The sequence below is a fragment of the Trichomycterus rosablanca genome, chromosome 2 (assembly GCF_030014385.1).
Source record: "Trichomycterus rosablanca isolate fTriRos1 chromosome 2, fTriRos1.hap1, whole genome shotgun sequence".
In the NCBI taxonomy this organism is placed as follows: domain Eukaryota; kingdom Metazoa; phylum Chordata; class Actinopteri; order Siluriformes; family Trichomycteridae; genus Trichomycterus; species Trichomycterus rosablanca.
This window is the reverse complement of record NC_085989.1, coordinates 1,418,372-1,430,952: the sequence shown is the minus strand read 5'-3', so window position 1 is coordinate 1,430,952 and position 12,581 is coordinate 1,418,372. Positions and strand designations below refer to the sequence as shown.

General features: G+C 48.6%; 2 protein-coding genes across 2 annotated transcripts; both read right to left on the bottom strand.

The window, feature by feature from the left end:
- Positions 1–19: 19 nt before the first annotated feature.
- Positions 20–4,086, bottom strand: LOC134328469 (XK-related protein 8-like). The gene is made up of 3 exons (XM_063009565.1): positions 3,779–4,086; positions 1,700–1,890; positions 20–1,617 (listed from the first exon to the last, which is right to left on the bottom strand). Exons 1-3 carry the CDS (start codon positions 4,084–4,086, stop codon positions 887–889), a joined length of 1,230 nt encoding a protein of 409 aa, XP_062865635.1. The 3' UTR covers positions 20–886.
- Positions 4,087–8,233: 4,147 nt separating this feature from the next.
- xkr8.3 (XK related 8, tandem duplicate 3) lies at positions 8,234–12,255 on the bottom strand. The gene is made up of 4 exons (XM_062985213.1): positions 12,250–12,255; positions 11,407–11,843; positions 10,207–10,394; positions 8,234–8,976 (listed from the first exon to the last, which is right to left on the bottom strand). Exons 1-4 carry the CDS (start codon positions 12,253–12,255, stop codon positions 8,234–8,236), a joined length of 1,374 nt encoding a protein of 457 aa, XP_062841283.1.
- Between the last annotated feature and the right edge of the window lie 326 nt (positions 12,256–12,581).

The window sequence follows — 12,581 nt, the reverse complement described above, 5'->3', positions numbered from 1 at the left end:
AGGTTTCGGTCACTGTGAATACAAATAAAAGTGCTTTTATTATCAAAATAAATAATCTGGAAACATTTAGTGCAGCATTTCAGTGTTCAGTAAACAAATATTCATCGTTTTTATAATTACTGAACACTCGGTGGAAATAATACCGTCTATAACCATGAACAAATCCAGCTCGAGGACGTCTGTGGTCGTTCTGCAGCATTGTGCTTCATTTTTGAACGTTTCCTCCCGGTCAGTCGTCCTCAATACCCCGAGGTTACAAGAATCCCTCGTATAAACCCGGGACGGGAGATTCTGTACCCCACACAGGCATGGGGAGAACATGCAAACTCGCTGTGAGGTGAGAGTGTAGCTGTGCCAGCTGGATACACTGGGCTCAAGGCAGGAATACCTTGGACAGGGCATCAAGCCATCCAAGCCAGTCATGTTGGTGTGAGTGGCACTGCTGAGATTCGAACCCGGAACAGCCTGCTGCACCACCCAAGAGTGCGGCCACTGTGCCACGAATTTGAATCTGGGCAGAGCTACCAGCCTGGCCAGGCGTCCACACAGGTGAAAACACGGGCGTGGCTGAGGGAGGGAAGGTCGGATGGCATCTCTTCCCGCTGTTGCTGCAATATACGATCTCTGTGTCTGACTCTTTTTGATCAGATCGAGGATTGTGCAAGCAGCAGCTGATTCATCATGAAGACTTGGATATGACTAATTTGGGAGGTAACAGGAAGGAAATCCAGGGAATTAATTCCCATGAGTGCAGTGATGCATGTATGTAAACTTTTGACCTCATGCTCATTTACTGCATTTAAAAATAATAATAAATAAATAAATAAAATGTTATTAGTTATTAACGGTGCAGCGAGCGGATTCTCCTGAATGTGACCGGCGCATCCTAACAGTAAAAATGAGCCGCCATGTGTCTCATCCTCCTGCGCCCGGTGGTCTCGGGTTCTCCGGCGGGCGTGGTCGTCTCCGTCTCGTTGGAGTCGGTCTCGAGGTTTGCCGGAACCCTCACACACGCGTGCATTTCCAGCCTCGGCTCCTTGACGAGCTCCAGAGGCGGCTGGTTCGGGTGGCATTTCCAGTAGTAAACCAGTTTCAGGACGAGTCCCGCGGCGTAGACCAGCGCTATCGCGGGTATGAGGACGTACGGCTCGATGAGTGGCGGACCGAGGCGGGCGGACTCCACCGATCTCTTCCAGAACCATAATCCCAGGAGCAGCGCGGTGTCGAACCCGGTGAACGTGTGGTACACGATTCCGCTGAGCTTCGTGCTCCCGTCCGACACGTTAAACCAGCTGAAGTACCAGATGAGCGCCACCGTGGCACGGTACAGCCACTCTCCAGCTCTGGTCTCCATGAAGTCCGTGTTCTGCCACCAGGCCCAGACGAGCAGCAGCGTCCACAGGGACAGGAAGTGAGCCGGGACGTAGCAGGGCAGGACGGAGGCGAAGAGCGCCACGCAGAGCACCCGCGGCCCGATCAGGAGCAGGTTCCACAGGAAGTAGACGACGGAGGAGAACCATCCCATCTTCAACTTGTCGGGGACGAACGCTCGCATGTTGCGATGGTAGGACAGCATAGTGAAGGTCAGCGCGCCGAGCAAACCCAGGAGCTTCACCACTTCAAAGAGAAATCAACATTCAGTGCTGGACAAACCAGAAGGACCTCAAATAAATAAATAAATAAGATTCCTCATCCTGACCTGTGAAGAGCTGCAGCTTCCGACTCCTGATGACGATGACCATCATGAGGGCGAGCTGTGGAGCGCTCTCGGCGAACGCCTCGAACATACGGAGCATGCTCAGATCGTGGCTCAGGTGCACGGCGACGCCTTCATGGAAGGTGTTTTCCTGCCGAAAGCTGAAGATCGAGCTCTCCAGCAGCCCAGCGAACCTACAGAAGATCAGACAAAACACCAATAAGAACACAACTGTGGCTGACCGGTGGTCCAACTCTGGTCCTTCAGGAGAATAAATCAGAGACAAACTGGAAGGTTCAGGTTAGAGGGGAAGGTTCAGAAGGTTCAGAGCTCAGACCTCCAAACTGTGGAGAAAATCTGGAACCTTGAGCATTTATTAAGTGCTTTATGCTGTTCGGGGTTCCAGCAGGTCCGGTAACAAGCTTCTGGGAACCTCTGGACATGAGACAGGACCCCAGTCAAGGCACCAATCCATCGAGATGTCTTCAGACAGAGCCAATCACATCTGCCCGAGATTCAAACCTAGAACTCTGTGTCACCTGCTGCTTGGTGCTCGGTCTGATCGTGGAAGCCTGAATGTTCACGCTTCTTCTGTAACATCTGACCAGCCAGCCTGGGTGTTCTTTCCTTGACCTTGGCACAGAGATCACTGTTCCATGCTGTACCTAGGCACAGTAGTTTGCACAGCGATCTTAAGACCTTAAGACCATGAGGATCTTAATTAATGATACGTCAAGTGAAGTCAGATTTATTTCTATAGAGTTTTTTTTTTACAGTAGACGTCGTCTCAAAGCAACTTTACAAAATCCAGGACCGACTGACCAAAAACCTTCTGTTGGTCAAGCCGAGGGCGACAGTGGCAGGAAAAACCCCCTTAAAATTACAGGAAGAACCTTGAGAGGAACCAGACTTAAAACTATCTATTTCCTCGGCTGCTCCTATTAAAGGTCGCCGGTGGATCGTGATCTGCATTATTGATGTGGCACAGTTTTTACGCCGGATGCTCTTCCTGACACGACCCTCCCTATTTATCCGGGCTTGGGACCGGCACTACAATGCACTGGTTTGTGCATCCTAGCGGCCGGGTACCTGTAGGGCGATTCAGTGTCTGGCTGCATGTTTTTGTACTGTGGGAGGAAACCGAAGCACCACACGCAGACACGGGGAGAACATGCAAACTCCGCACAGAAAGGACCCGGACCGCCCCACCTGGGGATCGAACCCAGGACCTTCTTGCTGTGAGCCGACAGTGCTACCCACCGAGCCACGGTGCCGCCCAAATTACAGAAAGATCACCAACTCAAAAACGTCTTCGTCATTACATTCAGTCACAGACAAAGAACCGTCATAGAAATCACCGACCATGCCCAGACTGGTATGAGGAAGTTAACGTCAACGCCAAGACGTCAATCATCTGAGCTGCCGTCTTTATATTTTTGAATCAAACAGATTCAGACCCAGTAATTTATTTTAATTGCAGAAAGTTCACAAAAATGTCTCAAAATCAACTTCTGGCCATTTCATTCAGTCACAGACAAAAAAAACGTCGCAGAAATCACTGAACACGCCAAAACTGGTATGAGGAACCTGACGTCAACGTCAAGACGTCAATCATCTGAGCTGCCGTCTTTATACTTTTGAACCAACCAGATTTTAAGCCAATTCTTTTTTTTAGAAAGCTCACAAACTCAAAAACATCTTCCTGTCATTTCATTCAGTCACAGACGAAAAACCGTCACAGAAATAACCGAACACGCCAAAACTGGTGAGAGGAACTTAACCTCAACGTCATCAATCATCTAAGTCGCCGTCTTTATATTTTTGAAGCAACCACATTTAGATCCAGATCATTTTTAAATTCCAGAAAGTTCACAAACTCAAAAACGTCTTCCAGTCATTTCATTCAATCACAGACGAAGAACCGTCACAGAAATAACCGAACATGCAAAGAACGGTATGAGGAACCTGACAGCAATGCCGAGACGTCAATCATCTGAGCCGCCGTCTTTATACTTTTGAAGCATTCAGAATTATCACAGCTCTGAAACCCGGCGTGTGAGAAGAGAAAGCGAGACGTCAGACCTGAGAAAGACTCCGAGCTGGAGGACGTGAAGCGGAGTCATTAGTCCTCTCCTCTGGGTGAACTTCTCCACGGAGGTGGTCAGGTCCCCGGCGGACTCCGAGTACCACGTCCAGCTGAAGACCTGCAGGAGCACCGAGGAGCCGAGCAGCAGGACGATCAGCAGCGCCATCAGGACGTACTCCTCCTCCTGAGCCAGGGACACCACCGCCCAGGCGTCCAGCGCCACGTCCAGCAGGTACAGGAGCAGAGAGAGGACGGAGAGCAGGCTGTCCGAGGGCCGGAGCATAAATGGAGTTCCTTCCTCCATGATCTCCGCGAGGAACTGAGCGAGGAACAGAGCCAGGAACTGAGCCAGCGGACTTTTGAACCCTGACGTGACTCCTGTCGGGACACGCCCCGCCCAGCGCTACAATTCCACTTCCTGTTCCCTTCTCCACGCTGGTGGAAATTCCTCAACATGTAAACAAACGTAACTTAAAAATCAAACTGAAACCAGAGTCAGGTGAGTCAGAGCGAACGCTCAGGGTGCCAGAAGTATGTGGACGCCCCTTCTGATGACTGAATTTGTGAAATGGAGCGTTACTAAAAAAGCCTGGACTTCTTGTATGATGCTGTTTGACCTCATGAACGCTCTTATAACTGAATGCACAGCTGTATCCTAGCGGTTAAGGTACTGGACTAATATTTGAAAGGTTGCTGGTTCAAGCCCCACCACAGGTTGCCACTGTTGGGCCCTTGAGCAAGGCCCCTAACCTTCAATTGCTTAGACAATATATACTGTCACAGTGCTGTAAGTCACTTTGGATGCCATAAATGTAAATGGGCACCTGGGTGGGGGCCTCAGTAACAAGCCTGTGCTCAGGTGTCTACATACTTCTGTCCATCTCGTGTATTCCTGTTGTTTGGTGTGTTTGTGGTCAGTGTGGCGGTGCGCCGGACGTGACACTGACGTAAGAGAGTCATAAGCTCTCACGAGTGGACACACAATCACCGTCCAGACAGCTTTTGATCATGTGACATAAGCCGGTGTGACCATAACCAGTTTTAGCAGAAGGTAAACATGAGTTTTACTGTTATACTGCTGCTTTATCCTGGTCAGGGTCACAGTGGGTCTGATTCATAGAGTAAAAGGCAATAAAACACTTCGGGCAGGGCAATTTTTAGTAGCTCTAATTCTCCTGCTGTACGGAAAACCCACACAGACACGGGGGAGAACATGCAAATTCCACACAAAAAAGGATCAAACTCAGGACCTTCTTACTGTGAGACAACCCCTCCCCCCTTTCCCCAAATATTCCCTCTTTTCAAAACGACTTCTCAGACGAATCTAAGTTTAGTTTGGTTTGGTTTGGTTTGGTTTGGTTTATTTGGCACATTTTTCTAAACATATAAAATCACAAAGCAGCTTCAAGAGACTAAAAACGTCACAAAACACAAAGTAACCAAAAACTCGAGGGTGCAGTAACGACCCTCAGCAGTCCAACAGGATTTATAACCCAGGCCTGAGCTTAAACATTCAGTGTGTGACCTTGTAGAAATGAGATTTACATTCCACAGCTTTATCCACAGTCAAGCAAGCTCACCACTGCTCAGAATACATTATACGGCCAAAAGTATCGGGACACCTGACAACTGCATTTACATTTTCGGCATTTAGCGAACTTACAGTATGCAATTGAGAGTTAAGGGCCTTGCTCAAGGGCCCAACAGTGGCAGCCTAACAGTGGTGGGGTTTGAACCAGCACTCTTCTGCGTACTAGTCCAGAACCTTAACCACTAGGCTGAGCTCTGACCTCTGTTTGATCTTTTCAGCTTCTCACAAGACGTACACTTGAAGTACGTCTGTGTGTGGGAATTTGTGCCCATTTAATCAAAAGATGACAGCACTGAGTGGAGCTGAGGTCAGGAAGCTGTTTTACATGCTGGAGCAGGAAAACGTATCATTTAGTTTATAGAACTGATTTATTACACCTGTTAGAGCCGCTCAGGTGGCGCAGCGGTAAAAACACACGCTGTTCACCAGCGCTGGGATCTCGAATACGTCGTATTGAAGCTCGGCTCTGCCTACCGGCTGAGGATGAGCGGCCACATGAACAACGATTGGCCTGTTGTTCAGATAGGGGCGGGTTTAAGCCGGATGGGGACTCTCTCCCAGACTAGTGCGATTACGACCTCTACTGGCTGGTTGGTGGCGCCTGCACGGAGATGGGAATGGAGTGCGGTAGAGGGTGTGGCTCTCCGTACACAGCGCTGTACTGCACTGCGCTCGTCAAGTGTAGGTGATAAGATGTTCGATTGCTGTGCACGTGTCGGAGGGGGCGTGGAGCAGCCTCGTCCTCCCCAATCAGAAGCAGGGACCGGCATTAGTGAGAGGATGATTGACGGGTAGAAATTGGATGCGGGGAGAAAAGTGGAAAAAAAAGAAATACACCTGTTAGTGATCATCAAGGCTGAAGCACATGAATTCAGTCGTTAATAGGAGCGTCCCAATACTTTTGATCCATATAGCGTATCAGAGCTGAGCATCGTTTAACACTAATAAATACAAACGAGACAAAACAAGTAAACGTAACCACACGTGTAAGAGCAGCAGAGTCTCTGATCTGAAACGTGTTTTGAGGTCTCGGTTAATCACAGTTAAAACCAGGTGATGAATTATACAGGACGAGATTAAACACCAGCGCAGCAGCAGCGGCGGAGAAACGTTCCGCTATGATTCCTCTTTAATGTAACAGAAGATCTTGAACCTTGAACTCTCATCAACTGGTATCTTGTTTGGGGTTGGGGCAGGTCAGGATGTTACCGGGAACCACTGGGCGTAAGGCAGGAACACCCCAATCAGGGCGTCGGTCCATCCAGAGAACTTTAAGCACAGACAGTTACGTTCACACAGCTGAGATTCGAACCTGCGTTCGGTCTGATCGGTCAAAGCTAAAGCACGTGAATTCTCAGCACTGCAGTGACACTGACATGGTGGTGGTGTGTTAGTGTGTGTTGTGCTGGTATGAGTGGATCAGACACAGCAGCGCTGCTGGAGTTTTTAAACACCTTACTGTCACTGCTGGACTGAGAATCGTCCACCAACCAAAAATAACCAGCCAACAGCGCCCCGTGGGCAGCGTCCTGTGACCTCTGATGAAGGTCTAGAAGATGAGCGACTCAAACAGCAGCAATAGATGAGCGATCGTCTCCGACTTTACATCTACAAGGTGGACCGACTAGGTAGGAGTGTCTAATAGAGTGGACAGTGAGTGGACACAGTGTTTAAAAACTCCAGCAGCGCTGCTGTGTCTGATCCACTCATACCAGCACAACACACACTAACACACCACCACCATGTCAGTGTCACTGCAGTGCTGAGCATCATCCACCACCTAAATAATACCTGCTCTGTGGTGGTCCTGTGGGGGTCCTGACCATTGAAGAACAGCATGAATGGGGGCTAACAAAGCATGTAGAGAAACAGATGGACTACAGTCAGTAATTGTAGAACTACAAAGTGCTTCTATATGGTAAGTGGAGCTGATAAAATGGACAGTGAGTGTAGAAACAAGGAGGTGGTTTTAATGTTATGACTGATCGGTGTATATATTGTTTTTTTTTCCTTTGGGACCAACCGCTTCGTTTCCTCTTTTTTTTTTTCACATCAACATTCTTCACCCGTCGTTTCTGTCCTGACCTGCACTGATCTGACCGGTTCTCAGAGCGTCTCTCAGAGCAGGATTAGTGTGAAGCACCGGCCGCGGTTGTGCTGAGCTACGGCTTTAGTCTGATTGATCGCTGATTGTTGTCGAAGGAGGGTAGAAGAAACTGCAGGGGTGCGTTCACTGTCACCGGCAATTCTGTTAAAAATAATAATCTTAAAGATTTTTGAGCTGGACGGTGACTGTAAAGTCTCTGGTGCTTCCTGACCACATGAAGAATCCTCACCCATTCATTCACTGTCTGTTTTGGCACTGCTTTATCCTGGTCAGGGACGCTGTGGGTCCGATTCACTGGGCAAAGGCAGCCAGTTCATCACAGACAAACACACACGCGCACACTTTGGACAATTTAGTAGCTCCAGTTGTCCTAGGTGTGCGTCTTTGGACTGGGAGGAAACCCACAAGCACATAGGGAGAACATACAAAACTCCACACAGGAATGACCCGAAAGGAATGGAACCCGGGGTTGAAATGTGCGACGGAAATGATTCATTAAGTGCAATAAAAAGTCCGCGATCCAGGGTTCGAATCCCCAGCGGTTCTTCACGTCTGTGTCTTGGGAAGAAGGGGGCCAGTGATTCTGGGACACCGGACCCACCGGGATCCTGACCAGGATGAAGCTTTGATGAAATGTGGAGATGAAATGAAATACAAACAAACATATAAACGTTTAACATAAATAACTGTGATAAATTAGGATTTCGGATCAGAACTGCGCAGAACGACGCTTGACCCCGACGCCCCCTCGTCTCAGGCGCCTCTGTCCTCCCGCCGTCCGTTCGCCTGAGCGCTCGGGCGCTTACTGACCACAGAGAAGTTAGCGGCGTGTTGAGCCATCCTCTTGTTCACGAGGCCCGGTTTAACAGACTGGGGTTTATCACCAGCGCAGTGAGCGACCGGTCCGTCGGGCTGGTCGTACAGAGCCACGCCCGGCTCTGCTGACCCCCTCAGTTTAGGGTGGAAGAACTCGTAATACAGCAGCTTCACGAACAGCCCCAGCGTGTAGGACAGAGGGACGAACACGAGGGCGTAGAGGCCGTAAGCGGCCGGTTCGGGGTCTCTGAACCACCACCACCAGGTGAAGAGCAGGATGCCGCAGTCGGTCAGAATGAAGGCGTGGTAGATCAAGCTCCTCCCCCTGGTCCTCCCCTCGGCCACGTTGAACCAGCTGAAGTACCAGATGAGGCCGACGGTGGCGCGGTACAGGGCCTCGCCCGCTCTGCTGTCCATGAATTCGGTGCCCTGCAGGCAGGCCCAGAGTCCCAGCGCCGGCCAGGATAGCAGGAAGTGAGCGGCGACGTAGTAGGGCCGGACGGAGGCGAACAGGGACAAACACGCCACGCGGGGGCCGATCAGGAGCAGGTTCCACAGGAAGTAGACCAGAGACGACAGCCAGGTCTGTTTGCTCTTCTCGGGGAGGAAGGAGCGCAGGGAGCGATGGTAGTCCACCACCATCCACGCTAAAGAAGTCGTCGAAGCAGCGGCGCTCACGTCTGCAGAGGAGAGAAACAGCAGAGTTACGGTTTCACCCTGGATGTATCGACACCCTGTCGAACAGCACAATGGTTCTCGAGGGTTCTTTAGAGGTCGTAGGGTGGTGACCACTCAGGGCTGGTCAAATCATCAACTCATTAGATACCTGGGGCTGAAATGCCCGTTCTGTGGGCAACCGGGTGGAACAGTAGTCACAAAATGTTATGAAACCAGCACATGACTTCGAGCATGGTTCGGTTGCCCAAATACATTTTTGCACAGAGTGATCTGGACTTCGAACCCCCAGCATGGCCCCAAAAATAAAAACTACTCACTTCTTTTCTTTCACAAATAACACTATATGGCCAAAAGTATTTGGACGCCTGACCTCGCGAGCTTGTCCGACGTCCAGTTTAAAAAACAAACGATATTATAACAGAGCAACCTCTGTGTGATCTTTTCAGTCAGAAGAACAGCCGCCCTTCTGAGACGCTTCTCACTCTGAGACTTTATTTTGAAGTGTGTCTGTGGGAATTTGTGCCCATTCAGTTATAAGATGATAGCATTTGTATTTCTATGGCTGGGCGCAGATCGATCAGTCGACGTTCCGGTTCATTCCAAAGCTGTTGAGTGTGGCTGAGGTCAAGATTCAGAATAGGGCCTTCCCTAAACTGTTGCTGCAAAGTTAAAGGCAAATAATTTCCTTCATACAATTGATTTATTATTATTAACACACAGATTCAGAAATTGGAAGTGGCGTCCACATACTTTTGGCCATATAGTGTATAAATGGACTAAATAAAAAGTCTACCTTCTAAAATATACAGTATTTATATTTATTTAAGTGTATTATGTTTTTCAGAAAAGGCTTTAATGATTGATCTCGGCTGGTGACTTCTCTGTGCCCGTATAAATAGGGCTAGTTTGACTGCATCCAGTTTAAGATACAAACAACGGAGCAGCGCCTCTGTCAAATTCGGAACGAAAAACCTGAACCTGAAATGATGGACGGGTGTAATTAAGAACACCCAAAAATCTGTTATGAATAAAATGCTGTGGTGATGCTGTCCACAGTCGAGCGAGCTTTGTTTTTTATCAACAGGGGCTTAAAGGTGCAGATTTCATCCATGAGTTAAAACAAAACAAACTCAAGCTCGCTTGACCGTGGACAGCGTCCCTAACGTACAAGCATCTCCCCCAGCCGCACGAGGCCGAGGTCACGCGATCGTGAAGCAGAAGTGGTTACCCACACTGGATGAATCGGGCGTGGTCGTTGTGGATGATGATGTAGATCATGAGGACGAGCTGCGGCGCGCTCTCGCAGAAGGTCTCGATCAGGCGCAGCATGCTCAGGTCATGCGTCCAGTACACGGCGAACTCCGAGCCGCTCTCTCCTCTCCACCACACGCAGAAGCCCTGCCGGACGGCCGAGACGAGCCTGAGGACAGAGAGCAGGACGCCGACGTTATTCCGCCGTCCCAAATAATAAGAGGTCTCGACATCATGGTCGTACACAGTATGGACAAAAGTATGTGGACGCACTTTCTAACTTTTTAATTCATGTGTTTCATTTACATTTCAGCATTTAGCAGAGGCTTCTATCCAAAGCGACTTACATTATACAGTCTAAGCAATTGAGGGTTAAGGGCCTTGCTCAAGGGCCCATCAATGGCAATTCCCAGTTAGTGAGAATTTAGGGCAGCCAGTCCACCTTCCGCATGTGTCTGAGAGGTCGGAGAAACAAGTCGTGGTCTGACCCTCTTAATTAATACTTGGACCCCCTTCCTCCCAAAAATAAAAAGATAAACACAACAATGCGGCGGGTCGTTAGTTTGCTAAATATAAAGTTGCACTCTGCCCACATGGACCTGGGAGAACGTGCCAAACTTCTCACAAATGGACCAAAACTCAGAACAGCATTTAGCAGAGCAGACGCTTTTAATATCCAAAGCGACTTACAGTACTATAATATTATCCAGTCTAAGTACACAATTGAGGGTTAAGGGTCTTGCTTAAGGGTCCAACAGTGGTGAGCTGGCAGTGGTGGGGCTTGAACCAGCAACCTTTTGATTACTAGTCCGGTACCTTAACCACTAGGCAACATCTGCCCTGTGTGCTTCAGTTAAGAGAGTTGCAAATAGGTGTAAGGGTTCAATGATATAAAAGAAATGACTTGCTTCCAGCAGTTTAGGGAAGGTCCTTTCCTGGTCCAGCATGGAGAAAAGATCGGTTTAAAAACCAAGAAGCCCCACTCAACAGCTCTGGGATGAACCGGAACATCGACTGATCAATCAGCGCCCATCCATGCAAATGCTGTCATCTTAAGCGTCTAAGAATGGTTTGTTTTTGAAATGGGACGTCCAACAAGCTCATGATCTAGTGTCCACATACTTTTGACCACTCAGTGTATGATCATGTGTGTGTGTGTGTGTGTGTGTGTGTGTGTATACCTAAGTAAGAATCCGAGATGACACAGGTGGAGGAAACATATAAGCCTGTAATGCCTCACATTCCCAAACAGTATGATGTTCTTGTGTGAGCTCTGGAAGCTCTGCAGCTGCAGGTCGTATTTGTACCAGAACCAGCTGAACATCTGGACTATTCCAGATGAGCCCAACATAAACCCAATCACCAATCCGGACCAGAACACATCTCCGTGTGTGTAGAACTCCAGAGCCACGAACAGGTCCGACCCCACGTCCAGCACGTAGGTGCAGAGTCCGATCACTGAGAACACCAAGTCCAGAAAAGAATATTTAGGAAACATGTCGAGGAGCTTCCAGTATCTCCATCCATCCGCTACTTCAGAACCATTGAAACCAGCACACTTCCTCTCAACTTCCCATTTATCTCGCACAAGTTCAGCTCTACAGCAACGGGTCCTCTCCTCAAAAAGTTCAGAAAGTCCAAAATTACACTAATTATTAACAACAAACGATCAAATCTGATTATTTTTATTAAAAACATCAAAGAATTTCACAACAACCGCAGCTATGAAAAACAGAAAGTAAAAAGGAAGTTATAAACCACGCCCACTTAGACACGCCCTGCTGTATACCACGCCCACATGACCTATTATGGTCATTCATTCATTCATTCATTCATTCATTTATCTGTTTACACGAACCCACCGGACACAAGATGGGTCAAATACTGACTGAACAGAGCACCAGTCCATCACTGGGCATCCCACATTCACCCACCCATTCACAGCTAGTGAGAATTTAGAGCCAGTCCACCTTCTGCATGTGTCTGAGAGGTCGGAGGAACAAGACTACACAAAAGAAACCCACTCGCATGGTTCGTATTACGGGGGTTTTAAAAGGGGAAAGGGGGTCTGACCCTCCTAATTAATACTTGGACCCTCTTCCTCCCAAAAACGAGGTAAAAACAACAGTTCGCACTGGTCGTTAGTTAGCTAAATATCTCCAGGGTGGATCTGCCCTGCACTTACTGTTTTCAGGTGGCACAGGACCCACCGCGAACTTTTCCAGATTAAATGATTAATGATTAATGAATAAATGATTTTTTGAAATGTAGTGTTGAAATGTGACCAGTAGGGTGCAGCACTGTAACATTCTTCACTTAACAATATCATGGAGCTTAATGATTGAGGTAAGAGGTG

Bases quoted from the DNA above. Each gene is read 5' to 3' on its own strand.
- LOC134328469 (XM_063009565.1), bottom strand. From the start codon at position 4,086: ATGGAGGAAGGAACTCCATTTATGCTCCGGCCCTCGGACAGCCTGCTC. The intron at 1,891-3,778 runs GTCTGACGTCTC...GATCTTCTGTAG, and splicing joins CAGCTCGGAGTCTTTCTCAG to GTTCGCTGGGCTGCTGGAGA. The intron at 1,618-1,699 runs GTCAGGATGAGG...TTCTCTTTGAAG, and splicing joins GAAGCTGCAGCTCTTCACAG to TGGTGAAGCTCCTGGGTTTG.
- xkr8.3 (XM_062985213.1), bottom strand. The intron at 10,395-11,406 runs GTATACACACAC...CTCTGTCCTCAG, and splicing joins CATCTCGGATTCTTACTTAG to GCTCGTCTCGGCCGTCCGGC. The intron at 8,977-10,206 runs GTGGGTAACCAC...TCTCCTCTGCAG, and splicing joins CCACGCCCGATTCATCCAGT to ACGTGAGCGCCGCTGCTTCG.